Below are 18849 nucleotides of genomic sequence, written 5' to 3'. Positions count from 1 at the left end.
AGGATTACAATTATTCTAAGGTTTTTAAAAACGCCTTTGAATTACAAGAATTTTCTTGGCTCTGATACTTGTTTCTTCTCTTGAAGATAGTGACTTACACCACTCAAAGCACAAAGATGTGCTTCGTAATTCAGTGTAGTTTTATGCAAGGTTTTAATACAGAAATTCTGAAAACAATTCTATGTCTTGTAAAGCTTAACGGGACTATGCTTATTGTGAAACTCCACAACCAGAAAAGAGCAATAGGTGTGATGACATGCTACAAACATATCTCCCCATTAATTAGGCTAGTTCTGGTGTTAATTGCTGAAGTAGCTTTCCATTTTGAAATTAGAGTAAGACCTAATGCTAACGGCAGACTAGCCAGTTCCAGTTGTTATCAGGCTGTTTTGGGAATGCTGTGCTGGTGCAGAGGGACTCCTGCATTTGTTTCCATTCTGGAAAATCTCTTGAAATAGCGAATGGGTGGTTTTATTATAAATGCCAAGTCTGCCTTCCTACCTTGACTCTTCAATGGCTGTTGAGATACTGTAGTTGTAAGGTTTCTTGCTTGGGGTAGGGAATAAACAAGAACAGATGTTCTCTTAAACAGACTTTGTTTCCATAGTAATGTTCCATAGTACTGTATATTTTTATGTCACTGTAGAGATAGACACAAATGTCTTGAATTGGTTTTTATCCAGATGTCTCAGATGATTTTCTTAATGTGACACAGCTCTGAAACTTCTGTTTTTGGGAACGGAAGTGGGAACTCTTTGGATTTGAGACTGGGTTATGTAAAGATAGTTCTTACCATAGCTTTTGTGTTCTCCTCGTGAACCAAAGCCCTCCTTTGCTGAGTGTGCATAACCCAAAATACTGTCCCCCTAAATGACCTTAAATGTAAGGAACAACAGGTGCAATCACACAGAGTATGAGAAAACAGTGGCAGTTATTTGTGTGGTGGTCTTAATGATTCAGCAGCTCCTAGTGTTTAACACTGTCCGGGCAATGTGAAAAGACCGTTTTGGGGGATGAGACTAGTAGTAATTTTCCAGGGAGTTTTGCCAGCTGTGGAAAAATACAGAAAAAGCAGAAAGGTGCTTGTTAAACTTGAGCAAGGGGCAGAGTGGGAGTGTCGGCATCTTGACAGTGAGGTTTGCCTTGAAGCTAGGCAGTGAAGCTGCGTATCTTGTCAGGCAGAAAGGGGATGCTGTACTCGGAGAAGGTGATCTTTTGTGTCCTGCTGAAGGGATAGCAGCAGGAGAAAGTTAAAAGTTGTCGTTGCACTCAGGACATGGGATGGCAAAAGCTGTGCTAAGACTACCCTAAGGTAGGAGAGGGAATGCTGCTCTTTGACATCATATGGAAAGAGTCTACAGTTTTTAGACATAGCCTCAGTGTGAGGGTCTGGAAGAGGTGGAGCTATGGTGCCACATGTATGTGTCTGATGGCCTAGGTAATTTCTAATCTTAGTCCTCAAGAGGTCAGAAGTCAGTCTTACAGAACAGAAGTCCTTGGAGTCTGATCACTTTCATAGCCACGCTGACTGAGGGAGAGGGAGGGTGGTGGTCTGCGCATCATGGGTATCCATATCTGGTATTTCACCAGAAGCGTACCCTCACAAGTTGATCAGAATCAAGCCTAGCGGGGACAGTCTAGGGAAGAGTAGGCTAAAGATGTCAGCAACTAGTTCTTGTTAGTTTGTATCACCTGGTAAGCTTCATGGAGCCTGCTAGTGGCAGCAATAAACAGGAATAAACTTGGACACAGAGGGTAGATTCTGCCCACTTAACAAGTTCTGCACTGACCCTCTTACTGACCTGGGTGACCAAGAGTAACAAACTGAGGGGAGGGCTCGTGGCCTTCAGAGCTCTCCTTGACTTGCCTCAAGCCAAGTTTCCTCTGCCTTGTGGTGTTGCTTTATTTCACCCTTTCATAACAGGAGTGTACGTGTGGCTGATGTCCTGTCCTTCTGGGCTTGCCCAAGGGGAGCAGTTGAAAGTACAAGTTGAGTCACATGGTGTAGCTTTGTGTGTGATTAGACGGATACGGCTGTTGCTGTGATGTGAAGTACCTTTAGCTGCTTCATTTGAGACGGGACTCTCCAGCTTACGGAGCCAAGCAAGCTGCAGGAGGTGGTCTGCTGCTGGCTTGAGAGGGGGGCAGCGAGGAGCAGGTCTGCTTTCTGTACAGCAAAAGGTGCTCAGGGTGCGATGACCTCCTCTCTGATTGCTCTGACAGGTTTGTGGGGGAGATAAGCCTTACATTGCCCCATCGGACCTCGAGCGGAAGCACCAGGATTTCAGAGAGTCGGCTGTCAGGCAGTTCCGCTCGGTGAAGAAGATGGGAGGGGAGGAGTTCTGTCGGCGCTACCAGGAACAGCTTGAAGCGGAAATTGACGAGATCTATGCAAACTTTGTGAAGCACAACGATGGCAAAAACATCTTTTATGCTGCTCGTACCCCTGCCACTCTATTTGCAGTCATGTTTGCCATGTATATAACCTCAGGACTGACTGGGTTCCTTGGTATGAACTCCATAGCTACCCTGTGTAATCTCGTGCTGGGGATGGCTCTTATATCATTTTGTACTTGGGCATACGTTAAGTACTCTGGGGAATTCAGAGAAGTTGGAACAGCCATTGATCAGATCGCTGAAGCTATATGGGAACAGGTTGGTATCCATTTTTAATGCAAAATCTTCCTTTCTCGAGCAGACATAGCAACCGGTTTCTGTTCAGTGCTGTGAGTGACTGGTCTAGACCTAATGGGGAACGCTAGTGTTGCCAGGGGGGAAACTGGCTCAGAAGCATGACTGCTCTCTTCAGTAAGAGATGCTGCACGCAAAGAATGTTAAACAAGCTTAGGATATTATCAAGAAAGTGTCACTTAAAGGCCTTACCTAGGGGATTCGGTGGTAAAGAGCGGAAGGACTCAAAACATTTGGTTACTTTTTCAGAGCAAGGAGTTCTGCTTTTAAAGGTATGTTTAAAGTGATAAACTTGCCCTGTGGATATGGTGGATAAAGTATCTCGGGGTGGTGCAAGAAATGGGAAAGGTGAACACTGCTACCCTCCCTCACCTCACCTGATGATGTGACACTGGAGGGCTAATTAGACCTCAGAGAGAACTGGCTGGTGACTTGCAGCAACCCGATTGGCTTGCAACAACAGCTACAAGAGGATGTACAGCAGGTTTCTTCCTTCAAGACTACTTGTGTTGTCAGTGACGGCTTCAGTTGGTGCAACTGCTGTTGCAGTAAATACTTGACAGACAGACAAATTCCTGAAAGAAAAGACAACACGAGTGTAAGAGTACCAAAGCTGGGGGAGAAAGTCTTCTGTACAGAGATTTTTGCTGCCTGAATCCAGTTGACACAGCTGTGCCAGTAAAGCCCCGGTAGAGAATTCCTGAGCAACTCTTACAAGTCGTGTCGGAGCATTCCGAGTAGCTATGTCCAGTGCCAGCAGGAGGGAAACCCTTTGGTACTGCTGTTACTAGAAATAAAGGGCTCGCTGACCTTACCTGGGGTGACAGTAAATAAATCCTGCAAGGCACGAGCAAACAAGTAACTGGAGCCCTCTATACAGAGGCTCTTCTACACCTGAAAAATGACTCTGTTCAAGCCTCACTATAGGTGAGTATAGTGGTACTCTAGACCTGAGTGACCAAGTAAGGTTGTGAGTCACACTGGAGTGGAAAAAGTGGATTTCTAATAATAAGGAAATGAGCATCAGGGTACTAAATTTTGAGTTACACCTGTAGCTAGTGATTAAAATCGAGGCTTTCCTGTACCACCGTAGCTTCTTGTTTTGGAGCTTGGGGCTGAAGAGCACAGCAAAACAAGTGGAAGGTGTCAGCTCTGTGTTTGGTTAGCGCTCACTGAGGGTGGCTGCTGGCATGGGATACCCAGAGCACGTGTAGGGCTTCATCTGACTGACTGTGTCCTTCCTTGGAGGCGGCAGCACTTGGCTTACGCTAGCAGGAGCTTCCCTTTTGTGGGCTGGAGGAAGGTGCTCCGCAAAAGAGCTTGCTGGTGGGGATGTTACAGTTGCACATCAGCAATAATAATGCAAAGCACCTACAGGTCCTTGTCTGAGTCGCTCTGATTATATACTGTGTCCTCGATATTTTTTTTTTTTTTTTCCTGAATCTCTGTCTTTCTTTTCCCTCCATGCTTCAGAGGAATCCCAGGAAGGTGAGAAGTTACTGGCAATTGGTTTCTTTTTCTGAACTTGATTGACTTTTTCTGCTGCCTTCTAAAAGCTGCTTTTCCTAACAGCTGAATTCATGTTTTAGGTGTTTTCCAAACTCTTTGAAGTCCTTAGACGCCGAACGATTCGCCGTGCTCTTACATCAGTGCCGCGACAGCGACTCTCATCCAACAATAACAAGAAGAAAAACTAGCCAGTATTTTTAACTTTCTTTCTGTATCTGAAGTGTTCACACTTACACATATAGGACAATAAGCTGGACTGTCTGGGCCGGTCTGCATAAATGCTGTAACCATACCAGACTGATGCTGCATATAGGGTATGGAATTGCACATCCATCTTCTAGGAACTGTAAAGTGGTTTGAATTCAGTGAAATACTGCTGTGTAGGAGGGGTATCACTTGTGTCCATAGCATGTGACTGATTTAACCTCATTACTGTAGCAGCAGCACTCCATTTCTCTTTCAGTTCATGCCAGTTTGTCAGACTTCAGCATTCTTTTTTTTCTTCTTCATTATTTCAAATCTTGTCTCTCTGTATGTTTTTATATTTTATTTTCCTTGGTTACCTCATTTTTTTGTGTTTTTTTTTTTTTTGCACGTTTCTCATTCCACAGGTGTTGAAGCCCATGAGTGATAATTTGATGGAGGATCATATGAGGCAGTCTGTAAAAAACTCTATCAAAGCAGGCCTGACCGAGCAGGTGTCTCACCATGCCAGACTAAAGACAGACTGATAGTTCATCTCCTCTTCAACTCTGCCCTCTCGTCCTAGACATGCTTGCTGTACCATGAGAACTCAATAATAATAATAAAAAATAATAAAAAAAATAAACCAAAGTTTACAATCAACTGTAGAAGTAGTTTAGTGTGACTGGCTTTGCAGATTACTGCCATCACCTGGGAAGAGCGAGTTTGTCAGTGCTCTGCTGCTGAGACAAACTGTTGCCATGGCGACTGCTGGGGGTGGGAGGGAGGAAGGTGTTCTGCACGGAGTCCTGGTGAACCGGGGGTGTCAGGGGTGGGGGGTGTCTTTCCCCCAGTGCTGAGTTGATGCAGTCTCTGGCTTACAGTGGGAATCTGTCCTCTGCAGGAGGTAATTTCAGGGAAGTACGACGATCAGGCCCGCGTAAGGTGTGCTCTCACCAAACATACCCAGCCCCGCAGCATCCCCTTGTGTGTCTGTGTATCGAGTCAGCGATGCCATTAGAGCCACTACATTACACTATGTATCTTGCTTTATTGCCTTTTATACCAGTGTTACACAACTGCATGTATTGGTTCCTCACGCCGCCAGTGGCAGAACTGACTTGCAAGGGAGGCGGTGGGACAGACCGCAGGGTGTCTTGCCTTGAACTCGCAGGCCTGGTCCCGAGGGAGGTGCATATCAGATCCGAGCTGTCTTTTTCTGCAGTTTAGCCTTTGTGTATATAATATTGCCATTAATTCTACTGGGGGAGAAATTCCATCCAAAAATGTTGCCTACAGCTACGAAGCAATGAGTTAGGATTGTCTGTACAGTGTGTTTAGTTTTTATTTTTTAAGAAATCACAGATAGGGCATGTATATGAGATATAAATATATAAATACAATTTTGTATCAAAGTTTTGTAGTTTATGGCAAAACCTGGTTCTGTGGTAGCTAAGTGCAGTCCCTGTAAAGGAATGTTTGTGGCTCATGTAAATGTGTGAATGCATCAACAATTTGAAGTTTTTTGATATATTTGTGATATTTACCTGCCTTGAGCACTGCAATCTCCCGCCCCCTTGGGAAAATCAATGGGAATGTTTGTTGTGAACCTCTTTGTCTTCTGTTGCATTTTAAAATTATTTCCTGTAATTTATTTTCAGTACATGATTAAAATCAGTTGTGTATATATGAAATGAAATCCGTGCTTATTTTTAAAAGATGTTCAAGTATGTATTCTACTACATAAACTATGTCAAATACTTATCCTGACAATTATATGAACAAATTGTCTATTGTACTTCATAGCTTTCTATCAAAGCCAATGTTCCTCTCATGCTTGTCTCTGAAAGATGACATCTGTCTAGCTCATATCCCCTCCTGGCGCAGGAAAACTTTCTGGTATTCTAAAGCACGCTTCTTGACTTGTGGAGTTGCTTGTCAGCTTCTGCCCTCTGTCCGACAACTGTTATCACTCGGAAACCTTGTTACCGGCCCGGTTTTCACTTGACTAAACCAGAATCAGCTGTGTGGAGTGTAAAGGCAGCTAAATAATTAACTGCTGTAGTTTCAGCTGGAAATGACTGTGTGCAATAGCTGTTTTTTTTGCATTCCTAAGTGGTAACAATTTCCATCCACATTTGAGCTTCATCAGTCTCCCCACTCTTGGGTGAGGGAAATCATCTGTCTAGGACTAAAGTAATTGCACTGTGACTTTTGTACCATAAAGAACTGCTGGGGAGCGGTGGTTACCTGCCCTCTGGAGATGAGGGCTCAGCTCCAGGTGAATGATGCTGAAGGTGAGGTAGGAATGTTGCATTTTATGATATCTTCTCTCAAACTGTACAGATTAAATACTGTTATTTAAACAACCTCACGCTTTGCTGATTAATCTCTTTATTAGTCAAGCGACTGGAGTCACAGCGGGGGCTTGGAGAGCTGTGCCTGCTTTCGCTGCTTGTGTCCTCCAGGAAGGTGCAAGTCAGAGGCCAGGCTGCACCTTGCTCTGCACGACGGTGAGAGCAGGACTCTGCCCGGGACGGGGCTGTGGACCTTGGCCCAGGTGCTGTCCTAACAGAGGACTGAAACGGGGCACGCGGAGGGAGAGTTCCTGAACGCTGTGCCAAGAAGTTGCAGAATTAATGCAAAAAAAACCCCCTCCACTTTGCGGGGTGGGGGTGGGGGGTGTTGGGAATCAAAGCTGGGAGAAGTGGAGGACCAAGGTGATTTTTGGGAGGGGCAGGTGTGGAAAGTAGATGATTAAGGGGCTAAAAGGGGCATGTGGCAACAGGTTGCGGGTGCCTGTTCCTGTCTGGCTCCACCTTCACTTCTCGGTTAACTCCCTTTCTTGCCCTCTCCCTGGGTGAGGGGCTCCGTTCCGTGCGCGGAGGCTGTGCTTGGAGGGCCGGCAACCGAGGCTGGAGCGGGTGCAGAGCAAGGGGGTGGTGGGACACGAAAACGGAGCCAGATGTAGCCGGGGGGCACGGGAGGCACAGGGGGCCGGGGTCCAGCTGCATGAGCCTCCCTCCGCGGGAGGCAGCTGGCGGCAGCGGAGGCTCCACGGGCATTGAGGGCAGACGCGTCGCTGGAGGCCACATCTGCAGCGGGTGCGCGCAAGGGTGGCCGGGCCGGCAGCCAGAGCGGGGCATGGGCTGTGTGTGTGCCAGCTGCGGAGCAGAGCGGTGATCCAGAGCCCGGCAACCGGACACGCTGAGCCTCCTCGTGAGGTCACTGGAGGGATCCACAAGGGATCCACAGCTCGGCTTGTTTCCACCAACAGCCCTTCATCCCTTCATCCCTTCATCCCGGCCAGCTGGAGGGCCGGGGGGGTGGTGGTGGTGGTGGTGCCTGCTGGGAGTGATGGCTCGGCCCTGCTGCTGGTTGCACATGGGGGCCTCCCCCCTGTTGGGCAACCCCTTACAACTGGTATTAAAATAAGGTTAGTAGTGCTCAGCCTGTGCCTGTATACTGTTAAGAAGACCAGGACGGAGCACGGAGTGAGTACAAGGGAACAGAGGGGCTTCCCTGGCAGAATACACGGGGGTGTAAAGTGCGCTCGCTTTCTCTACCCAGGGCCACTCTGCCACCGGTTCTGGAAAGAACTCTGAGAGCTGTTCCAGTTCTCTGCAAACTGGTGGTGTATTAAGGCCTGCCTTTCCCCTTGACAAACAAAACCCAATTTAACAGAAAACACAGTAAAACGCGGTGACATACCCCAAACCAGCAGCCAACTTGCCTCAAAAGGGACACGGCAGAGCTCAGCAGGAAAGCTACACGGAAGATACTACAGCTGGCAAAGGACAGCATGCTGCTGCCGGGAGATGAATGAGACCTGGGAAGATGGAAGAAGCTACAGCGTCAGAAAGGGGTGGAGAAGGCAACAAAGTAAACCACACCTGCTCTTTCCGTTACATTCTAATCAGCATTTCCTGAAGTATTTCACAGAATCACTGAATGTCTGGGTTGGAAGGGACCCCAAAGACCCCCCAGTTCCAGCCCCCTGCCACGGGCAGGGTCACCTCCCCCCATCCCAGGCTGCTCCCAGCCCCGTCCAGCCTGGCCTTGGCCACTGCCAGGGATGGGGCACCCTCAGCTGCCCTGGGCAGCCTGGGCCAGCGCCTCCCACCCTCACGGGGAAGAATTTCTTGCCAATATCTAATCTGAATCTCCCCCCTTTCAGTTTAAAGCCAGTACCCCTTGCCCTGTCACTACCTCCCTTGCACAAAGCCCCTCCCCAGCTTTCTGTCAGCCCCTGTGGGCGCTGGCAGCTGCTCTGAGGTCTCCCCGGAGCCTTCTCTGCTCCGGGCTGCACAGCCCCAGCTCTCAGCCTGGCCCCACAGCAGAGGGGCTCCAGCCTCTGATCACCCGCGTGGCCTCCTCGGGACTCGCTCCAACAGCTCCAGCTCCTTCTCGTGCTGGGGCCGCCCGAGCAGACGCAGCGCTGCAGGGGGTCTCAGCAGAGCGGGGCAGAGGGGCAGAGCCCCCTCCCTCGCCCCGCCGGCCACGCTGCTGGGGATGCAGCCCCGGGCTCGGTTGGCTTTCTGGGCTGCCAGTGCACATTGCTGGCTCCTGTTGAGCTTCTCGGCCACCAACACCCCCAAGTTCCTCCTGCTCAGGGCTGCTCCCAACCCGTTCTCTGCCCAGCCTGTGTTTGTGCTTGCGATTGCCCTGGCCCACGTGCAGGACCTGGCACTTGGCCTTGGTGGACTTGATGAGGTTTGCACGGTCCCACCTCTCAAGCCTGTCGCAGTCCCTCGGGACGGCATCCCTTCCCTCCAGCGTGTCAGCCACACCACACAGCTCAGCGGTGTCGGCAAAGTCACTGAGGGGGCGCTTGGTCCCGCTGCCCACGGCCCCGACAAAGATGCTAAACCAGCACCGGTGCCAGTGCTGACCCTTGAGGAACATCACCCCTCACCGGTCTCCACTTGGACATTGAGCAACTCTTTGAGTGTGACCATCCAGCCAATTCCTCATCTACCAAGTGGTCCATCCATCAAACCCATGTCTCTCCAGTTTAGAGGCAGGGATGTCACGCAGGGCAGTGACAGATGCTTTGCGCAAGCCCAGGTAGATGACATCAGTTGCTCTTCCCTTATCCACCAGTGCTGTAACCCCATGAAGGCCATCAAATTCATCAGGCACGGTTTGCCCTTACTGAAGCCATGCTGGCCATCACCAACCACCTCATTTTCCATGTGCCTTAGCATAGTTCCCAGGAGGATCTGCCCCATGATGTCACCGGGCACCAAGGTGAGACTGACCAGCCTGTAGGTCCCCGGGTCTTCCTATTTCCCCTTCTTAAAAATGAAGGCTGTGTTTCCCCTTTTCCAGTCATAGGAACTTCACCGGACTGCCACGACTTCTCAAATATGATGGAGAGTGGCTCGGCCACTTCAGCCACCAGTTCCCTCAAGACCCGCGGAAGCATCTCATCAGGTCCCACAGACTCATGCACCTTCGGGTTCCTTGGATGCTCTCAAACCTCATCCTCACCTACAGCAGCTGGTTCTTCGTTCTCCCAGTTCCTGCCTTTGCCCTCTGCGACTTGGCCGGCGCAGCTGGAGCGCTCACCGGTGAAGACCGAGACAAAACCATTGCCAGGTACCTCAGCCGCCTCCATATCCCAGGTAACCAGGCCTCCCGTTTCCTTCTGGAGAGGCCCCACGTCTTCCCTGCTCTTCCTTCCATCACTGCATACCCACACAAACTTTTCTTGCTGCCCCCGTCGTCCCTGGCCAGGTTTAATTCTACCAGGGCTTTAGCTTTCCTAACCTGACGCCTGGCTGCCCGGGCATTTCTCTATTCCTCCCAGGCTGCTTGTCCTTGCTTCCACCCTCTGCAGGCTTCCTTTTTGTGTTGGGGTTTGTCCAGGAGCTCCTTGCTCACCCATGCAGCCTCCTGGCGTTTTCGCCCGACTCCCTCCTTGCTGGGACGCACTGGTCCTGAGCCTGGACGAGCTGGTCCTTCAGCATTAACCAGCTCTCTCGGGCCCCTCGTCCCTCCAGGGCTCTACCCCACGCTACTCCACCAAGCAGGTGCGCGGAGAGGCCCAAGTCTGCTCTCCTGAAGCCCAGGGCAGCGAGCTTGCTGTGCGCCCTCCTCGCTGCCCCGGGGATCTGGAACTCTGCCACTGCAGGGTCACTGCAGCCAAGGCTGCCCCTGACCTTCACGCTCCCCAGCAGCCCCTCCTTGCTGGTGAGAGCAAGGTCCAGCGGGGCACCTCTCCTCACTGGCTCCTCCATCACTTGGGGAAGGAAATGATCAGGCATCCCAGGAACCTCCTGGATTGCTTATGCCCTGCTGCCTTGTCCCTCCCGCAGCTACTGGGGTGCTTGAAGTCCCCTATGAGGGGGGCCAGGGCTTGCGGACATGAGGCTGCTCCTTTCTGTCTGTGGAGGGCCTGATCTGCTTGGTCCTCCTGGTCAGGGGGCCTGTAGCAGAACCCCACTGTAGTGTCACCTGTCCCTGCCCTCCCTTTATTCCTGACCCATAAGCTCTCCTCGCCTCCTCATCCACCCGCAGGTGGAGCTCCCTGCACTCCAGCTGGTCACTGACAGAGGGTGACAGTCCCTCCTCGTCCCCACTGCCTCTGTTTCTCCAGCCAGCACCAAGTTAAAGAGGCTCTCGCCCTCACAGGCACCTGCTCAATCCCTGGGATCCTTGGGAGGCAAAATACTCATGCCGAGCGACACGTGATGTCATTTCTGGCTCCAGAAAGGCATAAATAACAGGAAATTCTTTTCTGGCTATCTTATAACTCCATTTTCTTAGAGCAGGATCGGGTCAGGCCATAGGCCTTTCCTGCAGATGGCTGATCCTGCAGCTAAGGAAACTGGGCAGCACAGCCCAGGGACAGGGAGAGGGCAGGGAACAGCAAGCAAGCCCTGCATTTATCTACCTAGGCATACTGAGCACCCAGGATTTCTTCAATTGTGCTAGCCAAGTATGGCAGTATCTCAAAACTCCCTGCCTGTTACTATCTTGGGTTAATTAAGTACAGGTTATGGTAAAACTTTAATTTTTTTATTGAAAAACATGGGTGGGAGTAAAGACATTATTTACAGTTTCCAAGTGCAGCTCAACTCCGGAACATACGGGCCAGCAGTATGGTAAAAGGGTACGTGTCCAAAAGAGAATTACGGAGGCTACTAAATAGTACAACTCCCTGGTAAACATGGACCTTCAGATGAGATCGGCAACTGAAATGAGAGAAAATGAGAGAACGTAAGTATGCACCGAGTGTGCCAAGAGCCACGGCACAGCGGTACAGCGCAGCTCCTGCTGTTCCCAGGTTCCTCCCCAGGGGAATCCAAGATGGGTCAGGCTTGGGAATGACACATTTGGCCAAATAAAGCATCTGGCATTTCTCTTTCGGATGCAGCACACCGGTTCCCAACTGGAGGAGGGCGGCAGCCTCACTGGAGCTGGCCCGCACTCACCGTTCATCGGCATCTCGTCTATCTGGGTGGAGTAGTACTGCTCAATGTCTCGCAGGATGCGGATGTCATCATTCTTCACAAAGTTGATCGCTACACCTTTTCGGCCGTATCTGCCTGACCGGCCAATTCTGTGGAGGTAGAAGGAAGGAGAGAATGGAGCCACCTGAGGGAAGGGTAACGCAGCCCCTCCCCCGTGCAAAGGCCAATCTTACCTGTGTATGTAGAGCTCCCTGTTGTTGGGCAAGTCGTAATTAATGATCAGGGACACCTGAGGCACATCCAGGCCTCTAGCCCAAACATCTGTTGAAATAAGGACTCGGCTGCGAAGAGAAGGGGACAGGTATGGCTGTTCCACCTGACTGAGGTGGGTGTGAGAGCGGAGAAGTCCTAGTCTCCAGCACAGGGCACCCCCTGCTATTCTGTGCTCCTCCCCGCCCACAGCACACTGGCAACACACACACTCTTGCTGCAAGGAAAGCCGTCCCATGCAGCATCACCAAACTGCAGCGGAGACAGAGAGCACCACAACAGCTTTGATCTTTAAGAAAGAATATGACGCTCCTAAGAGTTTAAAGTAAGAGGACAGAGCCCAAATATTTTTCTTCCTTGACTTACTTTAAATGTACCAACTCCCAACCTCTTCAGCAAAATAAACCAGACTAATTCTATGCCTAGAAGCATGAGCATCCCTCCTCGGAAAATGGCATCTCCCAGCCCTGCGACACCACAGGGGGATATACAGGAACTGAAGCTCTTCCTAATGTGAGCTGAACAAGGCCTTCAGAGGGAAGAGGTATTATGGGTTTCTGAGGCCTGTTCCCTTCAGACGCTAAAAGAAATCCTGCCGTGAGGTAGCAATGCTGTAAGCAACACTGTTTAAGGCATTTACCTTGCACCAGATCTGAACTCTTTCATGATGGACTCCCTCTCCTTTTGCGGCATGTCCCCATGCATGGATGAAACCGTGAAGTTGGCTTCTCTCATCTTCTCCGTGAGCCAGTCTACCTGTGCATGCAGCCAAGCAGCCTGGGTTAGTCCTTTGCTCAGGACAGCCAAGTGCCCTAGTTCTGCTTGGAGAATGTTTGCAAAGACATAGGCTAGTAAGGACTGAGACACTTTAAGCAGCGTTCCACAGCTAAAGGAAGTAAATAATCCTTACAAAGCCTTGGTTACATGATACAGGGCTCCATGAGCCCTGACAGGAAAGGAATTGAGGGCATTTATTCAGAAACCGTGGGTTTGTTTCAGGGATTATGAACAATTAGAAGAATATAAGCACATTCTTAACTACTTGTCTAAAAAAGCAGTTCCTGCCAACTGTATCAGGTCTGCCTATAACCAGCCATTCAAGCTAGGCACATCCCAAAGACAAACATTTAACCTCTGCTCTTGCTCTGTTCCCAAAGAGGGAAACAACTGGCCCTCTTCACTGGGTTTGTGCCAGCATCCTCCTCTGAGTCACCCTCAGAAAGTAACATGCCCACCTGAGGGCTGCCATACCTTTCTCTTGGTGTTACAGAAGATGACAGCCTGGGTGATTGTGAGCGTGTCGTAGAGATCGCACAAGGTGTCAAACTTCCATTCTTCCCTTTCCACAGCCACAAAGAACTGCTTGATTCCTTCAAGGGTCAACTCATCACTGCAGGGAAGAAGAAGAGCTATGCTACACCACAAGCAGCTGAACAGATACAAGGCGGTTGGAAGGGCTGGGTGTGCTTCGGCAGAGATCACACCTCTGCCCCGTGGCCTGCTGCGTCTACACCTAAGTCCGAGTTGTTACAGAAAGTCCCTGGCGAAGTATGCCCTAACGGCCTAGATGTGACCCATGCAACAGAGACAAGGAACTGGGGCACCCTCTCTACTCCAGGTGGCTTCAAAGGGAAACACTTCTGTTCCCACTGTTTTTACATTCAAGCTTCTTGAGCAGCAAGACCAAAGAAAGGTAAACGGGGCACTGTATGTGATCAGGCAAGAGGGAGGCTTCTCCTGTCAGGCTGTCTGGTTACTCCTCTTGAATCCTGCCGACTTCCAGTGCATGAGGACCTGTGATACCACCAGACACAAGCTACACCTCCCAGGGCGTTTGAGATCAGTCAGCTAACAGCTTTTCTGGCTTGCTACGTAATAGCAAATTAACGGAAACGGCCTACAAAAGTCCTCTGGAGGAGCACAGGAACTGGGTAAGTGTCAAAGATGGATTTCCAGAAGAGACTGGTATGCATGGAGAGGATGTGGAGGCAGGGGGTAGTCAGGCTGAGCAGCAGCAAACAACTGGACAAGGGTAAAGTCAGGGAGATGAGTCAGCTCCTGCTGGAAAACAGGACATGAGAATGTCTGCAAACACCCAGGCAAACTGCAATAGTGAGAAGGAACGTGAGAGAGAACCTGCACATTTAAATCTCTTAACACTGTGAAACGCCCAGGGCTGGACCAACTCAAAGAGCTCCTGTTCCCTCCAAAGAAACTCACCGTTTCACCAAGATGCGAATGGGGTCTGTCATGAATTTGTTGGTCATCTCCAGAATTTCATGAGGCAAAGTGGCGCTGATCAGGACCACCTGCGTAGCTGGAGGCAAGTATCTGTACACATCATAAATCTGCTCCTTAAAACCTGAAAAGCAAATCAAGTAGCATGCAACAGTCAGCACGTCTTTCTTCCAAATATCCTGCTCTTTCACAATTTGATCTGGAATTCAGTACTGGGCCTATGCTATGAGATTAACATTAATGAGTGAATCAGTAACTCAAAGCCAGTGTCACATATTGCTCGTCTCTTCATCTTCCCAGATCCATTACAATGTGGCTGGGGTACACAGTAAAGTATGAAAGGCAGTGCTCAAGAATTCATAACCATTGAAAAGGAAACTACAACCAAACCATACAAGACTTATCAAGGAGTTTATCCTGTTACAGCCTATAATGAACTGTAACTGTCTAACTTCAGCAAAACCAGTTGTTTTTAGAAGCAAGACTGCCAGCTGGGACACCCTGGAATCTCAAAGAAACGAGAAAAAAGGAAGTAAAAGGGAGACAAATATTTTACCTTTATTGAGCATTTCATCTGCTTCATCCAAAACCAGCATTTTGATGGCACGGGTCCTTAAACTTCGACGACGAATCATATCTGGAAGATTTCACTTTGTAAGATGAAAAGGCTCTGAAAGCAAGCGAGCCTGCACTGCTCCCAGCCACTGTCAAGACGTTTCAGTGGAGGAGGGACAGGCACTTCCCCTGTTGCCAACAGAGACCGGTGTTTGGTGACAGAAGGCACAACCAAGGGCCACAGTGTGCCCAGTCCACCCTGCAACCCAGGTGGATGTCTCTGCAGCCCAGCCACGGGAGCACTGACTGCAGGGAAGCTCTGAGCATCCAAGCTGCGGGATACTATTTGCTACCTGCACAGGACAGGTGACCCAGTCTCCCACAGCAACTGGATGTGAGAAATGCAAAATGCTACGTGAACCTTTTCTCAACAGACTGGGCAAATCCACATCCTACCTGAAAGAGCACATGGCTTTGCGTAATCCCTTAATACTGCAATAGAAAAGCATTTGCTATTAGTGTGCTGTTCACAGCCAGCTCACTTTGGCAGCTGCAAATTTTTTTGGTTTTCGCTTGTGGAGACTAGCTCTGTGACAGGTGCTCCAGTAAGGAAGTGCTGCTGGTTTCTCAGAGACCTGGAAGGTATGAGCTTGAAGGCTAACACTATCACTGTGGCAGCCTCCATGAACAGCAAATATAACCTTCATGCAATGAAACCAGAAAGTACCAGGTGCAAGAGCACCACATTTAACAGAGCAACGGCCGGTACACAGAAAACGTGGACCCAACTCTGACATTCAAGTACATCCAGCTCCAAGATTCTGAAGTATTTCCTGGGATTGTAATATTTTTCTCCTTAAAAAATACTCTTTGATCCCATGCCACCATATAAAGAAACACTTCAATGATGATAAGCAAAATATAAACACAGAAAATCCAAATACTATCCCCATTGATTTCTCTAGTATTTTCCAGGTATTACTACTGTAGGTTGTTACCTTGTTATACCTCACATTAACGGTGTCACGATACGTGTAATTTTCGTGCTTTTCAAATCTAAGCGCAACAGAAGTTGCAAAAGGTTCCCATGGCTCAACTCAGGTCTGAAAGCTGGAGGTGATACACCCTCCCACATCTCCTTACCAAACACACGGCCTGGCGTGCCAGCAACGACATGCTGTCCATAGTCGAGTTTTCGGATATCTTCGCCAACGTTGGTCCCTCCAATGCAGGCATGGCACTGGACGTTCATGTAGTCTCCCAGAGCAAGAAGACCCTGTGTTGATACAAAGGAATAGCTTAATTAACTGAGCTCTCATAACGTTTGTATTTTTGAAGAGATGCAGGTCTGCACAGCCATACAGCGGCCTTTTTTTCAGACGGGTATGCACAAGCAGTTAGAGGGATTTTTTAATGTCTGTTACAGAAACCTCCTCAACAGCAGGCTTTCAAACACTGGGAACTGAGTTCCCCAGGAATCACAACTGTGACTTAACAGCGTTGTCCTTAAGATATGCAAAATTTTAGACTGCTAACCAGCACGGTCATGTAAGAACAGATACAATGCAAATAAGCAAAACAGCCCTTTATTAGAATTTCTTATTCCTTTCAGGAACAGAAATAAAAAGCAGAAGCTGTTCTTTGAGCTCTGCTGGGGAACACCTGAGAATCGGCTCCAGGCCTTGCAGGTGCTTTACAGGCAGTGATGTACATGCTCCTACCTTCTGAATCTGTACAGCCAGCTCCCGAGTTGGTGCCAAGATCAATGCCTGGGTCTCACGAACCTGGTTAAAACAGGTGATTGCATGGCAGTTAACCACAGGGCAGATATCCAAGCATAACAGAAATTACAGATCCCACAGTACTCTGAAATGTCACATCTTAAGGATTAGTTATAGAATTTTGTGCTAGAACAGATTTTTACAAGGGTCAGTATACCTAGAAAGCTGCTATCTCACCAAGCATTTACACAGTAAGAGCCTGTTGATTAAGTTATTTTTGACAAGACAGCACTTAAGCAGTTGATACGTCATTTTTTATTTCAAACTAATTTCTGAAAATAATTATAGAAGTGTCTACTTTTCTTGCAATAGAATAGAAACAAATTTAAATCACTTTGATTTCTTATGTTCAGTTCAGATAAAACCCTTGCATAGTACAAGGATTCCAAGATGATGTTTTAAAGTATTACATTTGAAAAGTATTATGAGCACTTTACAGAAATGAAGCAAAAAGCTGACCTCTGCATTTAGAACAGACATCATTTATTTTCATGTCTCCAGCCAGTGGCAAGTGAACAACAATCTAAGCTTTATTTAAGAGGGTACTAGCCCTCAGAAAATCAACATTTTATTCAACAGCATCTACACATTCAAGCTGTACTTAAAACATTTCTCATTCAAAAAGCCAAGTCTGATTCTGTGCAACGTGCACCAACTGTTCAGACAGGTAGCTGATACTGTTTGAGGACAATTCTGCCTGCTCAGAGATTGATTTAGCTCTCTAACGTGTAAGAGGTCAACTGACAAAGTCAACTTTATAATTACAAGACTTCATCTGAATGTATTTTCCCAAGTTTGGGTTTTGACTGTTAAATTGTTAATGAGTCTGGTAAAATTCTCATTCAGGAATCTGTCTGAGGTTCACTGCCCATAATGAAAAAGATTTCAATGTAAAGCTTCACTTACTCACTCTAAAACCAAAGGCTTTTGTGATGGAAGACCCTACCAATTTAACTAAAATCATTTTCAGCATGTGCTGCGAAATTACCTGTATATCCAGGCACTGCAGAACAGAGATGGAGAATGTTGCTGTCTTCCCTGTTCCTGACTGTGACCTGAGAAACAGATGTTTGGTGAATACTCCGGATGTCTGACAAAGAATATAGGCAATTTCAATCTATTCCCAATCTATTCCACCGCTCTGCTCTTTACCACTCTTTCATTACAAAGAAGGTAATATTGCCAACAGTGTATCTTGGCAAAGTTTTATTACGATCACAGCATGATCCGCAGACAAGCAGCTTTGAGAACTGCAGTATCGGGGACAGAGCACTCCACGGCTGGGTCCCCAGCTCTAGCAGGTTTACTCTGTATCAGACCAACATTTTAACTTCCTGCCATCTCTTACACAATTTTTTTTTTCTAAGTAAATGGTAGATAGGCCAATACAATTTGGAAGGCTACCAGTTCCCACCACTGATGCAGAAAGGATTTTGGTTTCTTCCAGTGGGATGTACATCCTTCTGTGTCTCTACAGACATCACAGACTTTCTTCTGCTTATTTTTTCCCTTAACTGAGACCGCAGCTGTCTCTATACTGCTCTGACTTTGCTGGGAAACATTCCCAGGGATCTCGGAGCCCTGTTCGCTGAGAACGCCCAGCACTCGGCCGGGCCCCTGTGACAGCGCCGTGCCTACAGGAACCGCCGCCGGGCCCCCCGCCCGCCGCCCCCCGCCCCACTCACTGCGCGATCACGTCTCTCCCCTTGATGATCTGCTTGATGGCTCTCTGCTGGATGGCCGACGGCTTCTCGAACCCTGCGGAGGCCGTTACCGCCACAGTTATCGGCGGCCCCGAAACCGAGGGGCGGTGGCGTCACCGCGCAGGCGCACCGCCCCCCGCCGGGCCCGCCCGCCGCCGCCGCCGCCTCCCCGGCCCCCCCCGCCGGCCCCGCCGCCCCGGGCCCCCCCCCACGGCCGCCCCCCTCGGGCCCGCCGCCCCGCGCCGCGCACCGTAGGCGTAGATGCCGCGCAGCAGGTCCTCCCGCAGCCCCATGGTGTCGAAGGTGGGCGTCACGTCCACCTCCTCGCTCGTCTCGAACTCCACCTTCGTCATGTCCTCCTCCTTCATCAGCCGCTTCCGCGCCGAGCCGCCCGTCCCGCCCGAACCCGCCGAGCCCGACATCGCCGCGGCCTTCCCCACCCCACCTCACGCTCCGGCGATGGCGGCGACGCGACGCGGCCGCGCTGCGCACGCGCGGGGA

The 18849-nt window shown here is 49.3% G+C and overlaps 2 protein-coding genes across 5 annotated transcripts in view; one reads left to right on the top strand and one right to left on the bottom strand.

The window, feature by feature from the left end:
* The window catches only part of ATL2 (atlastin GTPase 2), a 38441-nt gene extending 31688 nt beyond the window's left edge, over positions 1-6753 (top strand). For 2 of the 4 annotated variants that reach the window (XM_080388489.1, XM_080388492.1), the window contains exons 12-14: positions 2224-2655; positions 4165-4179; positions 4281-6753. In XM_080388489.1, the coding sequence (XP_080244615.1) occupies positions 2224-2655; positions 4165-4179; positions 4281-4388 (555 nt within the window). In that variant the 3' untranslated portion in view covers positions 4389-6753. The remainder of the gene's footprint in view (positions 1-2223; positions 2656-4164; positions 4180-4280) is intronic. The other 2 variants (XM_080388490.1, XM_080388491.1) reach the window with 2 other exon arrangements.
* Positions 6754-11390: 4637 nt separating this feature from the next.
* EIF4A3 (eukaryotic translation initiation factor 4A3) lies at positions 11391-18848 on the bottom strand. Its single transcript, XM_080388493.1, has 12 exons — positions 18599-18848; positions 18331-18403; positions 17634-17700; positions 16586-16648; positions 16008-16140; positions 14866-14946; positions 14292-14433; positions 13323-13461; positions 12712-12827; positions 12035-12142; positions 11823-11950; positions 11391-11582 (listed from the first exon to the last, which is right to left on the bottom strand). Exons 1-12 carry the CDS (start codon positions 18768-18770, stop codon positions 11566-11568), a joined length of 1239 nt encoding a protein of 412 aa, XP_080244619.1. The 5' UTR covers positions 18771-18848; the 3' UTR covers positions 11391-11565.
* Between the last annotated feature and the right edge of the window lies 1 nt (position 18849).

The sequence above is a fragment of the Falco punctatus genome, assembly GCF_963210335.1.
Source record: "Falco punctatus genome assembly, chromosome: 5".
Lineage (NCBI taxonomy): Eukaryota > Metazoa > Chordata > Aves > Falconiformes > Falconidae > Falco > Falco punctatus.
The sequence above is the reverse complement of the archived record's forward strand: the minus strand, read 5'-3'. Positions and strand labels throughout refer to the sequence as shown.

What these genes read in the sequence shown, in the direction of transcription:
- EIF4A3 (XM_080388493.1), bottom strand. Translation starts at nt 18,770, where the DNA reads ATGTCGGGCTCGGCGGGTTCGGGCGGGACGGGCGGCTCGGCGCGGAAG. An exon ending in GCGCGGCATCTACGCCTACG is followed by an intron (nt 18,404 to 18,598) that starts GTGCGCGGCGCG and finishes CGGCCTCCGCAG; the next exon opens with GGTTCGAGAAGCCGTCGGCC. An exon ending in GAGTTCAGATCTGGTGCAAG is followed by an intron (nt 12,143 to 12,711) that starts GTAAATGCCTTA and finishes TTCTCTTCGCAG; the next exon opens with CCGAGTCCTTATTTCAACAG.